At 53.0% G+C, this 6,015-nt stretch overlaps 2 protein-coding genes across 3 annotated transcripts in view; one reads left to right on the top strand and one right to left on the bottom strand.

Moving 5' to 3' along the window:
• KCNQ1 (potassium voltage-gated channel subfamily Q member 1) overlaps nucleotides 1-6,015 on the bottom strand; it is a 381,156-nt gene that overhangs the window by 146,280 nt on the left and 228,861 nt on the right. The gene's annotated exons all lie outside the window — the stretch shown is intronic.
• LOC139180554 (uncharacterized) overlaps nucleotides 2,416-6,015 on the top strand; it is an 84,571-nt gene continuing 80,971 nt past the window's right edge. Inside the window, exon 1 of the mRNA XM_070782402.1 lies at nucleotides 2,416-3,385. Within this exon, the coding sequence (XP_070638503.1) occupies nucleotides 2,416-3,385 (970 nt within the window). The remainder of the gene's footprint in view (nucleotides 3,386-6,015) is intronic.

Consider the following 6,015-nt stretch of genomic DNA (forward strand, 5'->3'; position numbering starts at 1 on the left):
AAGTCAATTTTAAGGATTTTTAAAAATCAGTTTTCAAAACTTATGGTTCCCAAAGGGGGAAGCAGGGGAGGGATAAATTAGGAGTTTGAGATCAGCAGATAGAACTACTATATTTAAAATATATAAACAACAAGGACCTATTGTACAACACAGGGAACTATACTCCGTATCTTGTAATAACCTAGAGTGGAAAAGAATCCGAAAAAGAGCATATACACACACACATCTGAACCACGTTGCTGTACACCAGAAACTCACATAACCTTATAAATTAACTTCAGTGAAAAAACATCAGCTTTCAAGACGAAAGTCTAATCAACGTGCTTTGTCAGTCTTTGCTGGGAAGAGGTGGGCACCATTTTAAGTGGATTTGTTTTACATGACTTTTCATCTCATGCTTAACATCCTTGGATTAAAAGCAAACCCCAAACCAAGATCTAAAAGTTGGGAAAAAGCTGGCATTCATGAGTGACGACTAGAGGGGTCAAACCTGGTACTTCCTACGACAGAGCTAAGGAAAGCAACCCAGGGATCACCGGTTCTGACAAAGGAGAATATCCAGAGCACTTGGAGAATTTCTTTTCTGTCTTTCCTTCTGGAATGTAAACCCCACACAGGCAGGGATTTTTGTTCTGTAGAAATCTCTGAAATTGCTCTGAAGTCCTGGGGCTCCTGCGCCCCTGATATTTGGGGGTGGGTGGGGATGGACAGACCTCAGGGTGTCCGGGGAAGGGGCCCTACCTCCCACAGAGAGCTGTGGGAGGCCCCAGAGGCAGAGGTCTGAACCGGATCCTGCTTGCTCGGAGCAGGAAGAGCCGCTGCCTGGGGGCACATTGGGCCTGCTGTCCTTGCCTTGCTTTTCTGTGTGTTCCCTCTGTTCCTGTCTTGGCAGCTTTGTGAAGCTGGTAGCAACACCTCCATTTTCAAGTAGGGGTCTCAGCATGGCAGCTTGCGGCCCAGGATGCCAGTCCCTTCCCGCCACTCTTGGCCAGTGAAGAGGGTCACCCCTGGGGAGTGTGGACAACGAGGCAGAGCAGGCATAGGAGGCCAGAGAGTGGGGTGGCACCACTTGTGAGCCTAGACTCCAAGCCCCTGGAGCCTTCTCCATTGTCCCATTAGACTTTACTCATAAAACACAAGTTTCAAGATGAAATAATAATTTCAAGATGGTGACAAAAGAGTATTAAACTCAAAGCATGGGGCCCTCTGAGTACAGAGACCCTGGTGGTTGGTATTTGACCTCCCAGCAAGGGTGGATGACCCTCTGAATCAAGTGCTCCAACCTGGCTTTTGGCTGGGATGGAGATCAGGGGGCCAGGGAGATGGCCAATCTGGTCAGTTTCTGAAGATCCAAGAGCAAGCTGTCTATTCTGAAAAGACGAAACCATTTTCCCTTTCTTCTCTAGCCTGAATCACAAGATAAAACCAGACAGTCGCTCTTGGAGAGATTCCTGGCTCTTTTCAAAGCAGTTGAGATGAACGCCCTTGTTGCACGCCTTGGGTGTGGGGACAACTGCCCACTCAACCCTGGGTGGAAGGCCAGGGGTAACAACTTCGGAGAACACCCTTAGAGTTCCATGTCCCTAGACTGTTTTTGCAATTGGAATGGGAGGTTCACATTGCCCCAGGCTTGCTGGTAACACCTCAGCAGAGCAAGAGCTCCATGAAGACAGGGTTTCTCACTGAAGTTTTGGTAGGTGCCTGGCACCAGGGAGGAGCTCCATAGACATGAGGATGAAGGGATGGATGGAGGGAAGGATGGAGGGAAGGAAAGAGAGGGTGGGTGGATGGATGAGCCAATGGGTAGGTGAACAGACGATTGGGTGGTTAGGTGGTGGTGGGTGGAAGGATGGTTGGTAGGGGAGGCAATCAAGAGACAAAGCCAGGACCCCCCTTCAGGTTCTGGAGGACTAGGAGGAGAAGGAGGAGGTCTCATACAGAGCAGTCAGGGTCCAGGAGGAAGGCCAAACACGTGGGCCACCTCAGCCTTGCCAGCTCCCACAGGGTGGCCTGGGCAAGTCGTGGCGTCTTCCTCACAGGGTCTCCTGAAGACGAAGGAGCAGAGCTCCCAAGAGAGGTTCACCCCCAAGGGAGAGGGAGGTGCGCTCCCCGAGCAGCCACACGGGAGCCCGTGCACCCCGCTCACCTGCCCGCTCGGACCCTGGGGAGGGCTGCACAGAGGGCCAGACCCTTGTGGAAAGCCACAGATGTTCCTCAGGGTCACTCCGGGGTTCACGGCTACACATGAGGGGTAAGCTGGGCGCTGAGTGCGCCGCGGGCGGGGAACTGAATCCGATCGCAAGGGTGGACGCTCAGACCGCTGGGGTGGGGGTGGGGTGAAGGTGGGGGTGGATCAGCATAGCGTCTGGGCGGACTGGGCGGGGTGTGGCACGTGGCGCTGGGCTCGCCCGGCCAATGCGAGCCTGGGTGGCATCGGCATCAGCCCTCTCAGCCAATGGCAGAGCGCGGCACACCGCTTTCCACACCGCGGCCAATCCGCGCAGCGGCACGTGGCACGCCCGCCCCTGCAGGCTATCCAATCAGCTGCGGGGTGGCTGCCACATCTACCCCAGTCGGGGGCCACTGCAGCCACTCTGTAGACGGTCGCTGCGCCCTGCACGCGCAGCAGCTCGCGCAGCTGTCTCCTCCCAGCCGCGGGTCCCCTCAGTGCCGCGCTCTCTTCGCGGCCACGCTCTTCACGACTTGGCTCTTCTCAGGCCGCGGTCCTTGGGGCGCGCTCTGCTCAGGCTGCGCTCGTCTCTTCAAGATGCTCCTCTGGCCGCGCACTCCACGGCCGCAGTCACCTCAGTGCCGTGCTCCTCACGCCGCTCTCCCTTCAGCGCACTTCGCAGGCTGCGCTCTCCTCACCGAGAAGCCCCTCCGGCCGCGCTCCTCACGGCTGTGCTCACCTCAGTGCCGCGCTCTCCTCACCGAGTCGCCGCCGCTCCGGCCGCGCTCCTCATGGCTGCGCTCCTCACGGCTGTGCTCACCTCAGTGCCGCGCTCTCCTCATGAAGACGCCCCTCTGGCGGCGCTCCTCACGGCCGCGCTCCTCACGGCTGTGCTCACCTCAGTGCCGCGCTCTCCTCACCGAGTCGCCGCCGCTCCGGCCGCGCTCCTCATGGCTGCGCTCCTCACGGCTGTGCTCACCTCAGTGCCGCGCTCTCCTCATGAAGACGCCCCTCTGGCGGCGCTCCTCACGGCCGCGCTCCTCACGGCTGCGCTCACCTCACCGAGTCGCCGCTCCGACCGCGCTCCTCACGGCTGCGCTCACCTTAGTGCCGCCGTCTTCGTGGCCACGATCTCCTCACAGCCGTCTGGGCTCACAGTGCTCTGGGCGTGGTCCGCCTGGCGGCGCGGGGACTGGCAATCGCCGACTAGCCGAGGTGAGCCCAGTGTCTCGTGGGTGGGTGGTAGGCGGCTAGGTCGCCACGGTCGCCCGGGCAGAGCCGGGCAGGCGCTCGCTGTTCGCTGTGCGCCTACGTGGGTGCAAGAACCGCGTCGTGCTTCCGAGTCAGGGACGCAGGATCGAGAATGGGAGGAGAGTCAGGGTCCGAGTCCAGGGCTGGACCTGTGTCTGGAGGCCACCTCGCCGTTCTGCTTCGGGGACCCAGGTCCGAGTCCCGGTCTCGGTGCGGGTCGGGGCTCCGAGTCCGTGATCGGATCGGGGTCTGTTCGCGCCTTAAGATCGGAATTCTGAGTCGCGTAGCTGAGTCCACCTCACGGCTCTTGCGTGTGGGCTCCGAGTCAGGGGTCGGAGTCCGCGACTGGAGTCCGCCTCACGGTCTACGTCGGTGATCTAAGGGGCCGAGGGCCTGGGACCGAACCCCGTTGAGTCTAGGGTCCGAGGCTGAGGCGGGGGTCAGGGTGAGTGTGTGGTGTCCGCCCTGTGGTTCTGGGCGCCCTGGAGGCCGAGTCGGGATCCGATTTCCATGGAAGCGCTCCAGGGCGGTCGTCCCAGTTGGGGATTCGAGCCCGAGGCAGGGATCTGCGTCTGGGTTGGGATTTGCGGCTGCGAGTCGGAGATCGGAGTTGCGGTTAGAAGTCCGGGCTGGGAATTCGAGCCAAGAGTTGAGGTCGAGGTTTCTAGGTGCAGTGGAAATTCTGAGTCAAAGGTCGGTCCCGATTTGGGGGTCAGGATCTCAGGTCCAGGTTGGGTTGGGGTGGGGTGGGAGGAGGGAATAGAAATTGTGGCCACAGAAGTTGTGGCGATGGAGGTTGATGACTCAGGTCAGGGGTTTCAGTGTGGGCAGTAGCTGGGACAGTCTCACTGCCACCCCCCACTGTTCCTCTGGTGCCTTTTCTGTAAAATAGAGGTTAAGTGCCTTCCCATAGGACTGTTCTGGGGATGAGAGAGAATCATTCATCCACACAGAATACTTTTGACCTAGATTGAGTGTTGCAAAGTACGAGAATGTTGCTAGTAATAGTAAAAACTACATTTGAGGTGTGTTTCCCAGTCCCTTTCCTGGTTGCCTCACGCCTGTCTGGGCAGAGAGCTCCCAGAAGGGACATTTCTGGTCTGTTCTCCACTGCCTAACCAGGAGCCTGATATACAACCTTGCTCAGGCAATACTCCTTGAAGGAAAGCAGGCAGGCAGGATTAACCAGATTTCTATGGTGTCTCAAATGATCCATTTCTGCACCTGTTTTCCAGATACTCACTAGGAGAAAAATTTAAGGATTGAGTTGCTTGATTACAGTTCTATTTTAATGTGTTTCCAAACATGTTGAAGAGAAAAGTGGGCCTGTTTCAGGATTTATGCTCCAGCTAGAGGGATCTTTTTAAATTGTGAATCAGAGCATGTCCAAATTCAAATAAGGAAAGCACAGGAAAATTATGAACTATTTCCCTTATTAACATAGGTGCAGAACTCCCATGTACAGCATTAGCTAACTGAATCCAACAGTATATTAAACAATTCTTAAACAAGTGGGATTTCTCCTAGGAATGCAAATATGATCCAGTATCAGAAATTCTATCCATGTAATTCACCACATTAAGAAACTAAAGGAGAGAAACCATATGGTTCTCAATAGAGGCAGAAAAACTATATGATAAAGCTTAATGCCTTTTATGATTTGGGGGAGGGCACCATTAACTAGCTAAGACTAGAAGGGAACTTCCCTAAACTGATACAAGTCATATACAGAAACTTTACTTTTCAACAAACTCAACAGAGAAAACGAAAGTGTATAGTTCCTTTAAGATAAGGAGTACACTTGGGATGCCATCCTGGCCATCCCCCAGTACAGGAAAAGCAAAGGAAATGTAAGGAGAGAGCTAAAGAGAAAGACAAAACTGCTGATCGAAGTTAGATTGTTTGTGTCAGGGTTCTTAAACATTTTTGTTTTAGGACCCTTTGTACTTTTAAAAATTACTGAAGTCCCTAAAGAGCTTTTGTTAATATGGGTTGCATCTGCTGATAGTTACCTTCTTAGAATTTAAAACTGAGAAATGCTTAAAACATAGGATAGTACAAGCACATATTCCAGTGGGGTCCTGCTGCCTCTGGAAAACTCTTTAACTTTTTGAGAGTAGAAACAGAAGAGGCAAACGTTGTCTGAGTAGTATCATGAAAATAGTTTGGGCTCTGAGAAAGCATTTCAAGGGGCTCTCTGGGGGTCCTTGGACCACACTCCGAAAACTACTGAGCTACATGGGAAAAAAATTCAACTTTAGGCTCTAAAAGAGACTTCAGCAAAGTTTTTGGATATAAGATCAATGTACCCCCTGCCCAAAGCATTTTTCTTTAGCTGGTAGTGAATAATTTAAAAGCATGTTAGCAGCTAAGGTAGAAATTAGTATAGCAGCAAAGTTTATATTAGGTCTTTGGAATTAACAAAAAAGGCTTTTATGAAGAAAATTTTAAAATTTAATTGAAGGATAAAATTTTATTGAAGATCTTTGATACGGAGAGACATTCTGTCCTCTTGGATGGGGCAGCTTAGCACTAGAGAGATGTCAGGTTTTTCCAAATCTGTAAACTCAATACAACTCTGGTTAAATTTCTAG

This window comes from Bos indicus, chromosome 29, assembly GCF_029378745.1.
Source record: "Bos indicus isolate NIAB-ARS_2022 breed Sahiwal x Tharparkar chromosome 29, NIAB-ARS_B.indTharparkar_mat_pri_1.0, whole genome shotgun sequence".
NCBI classification, from domain to species: domain Eukaryota; kingdom Metazoa; phylum Chordata; class Mammalia; order Artiodactyla; family Bovidae; genus Bos; species Bos indicus.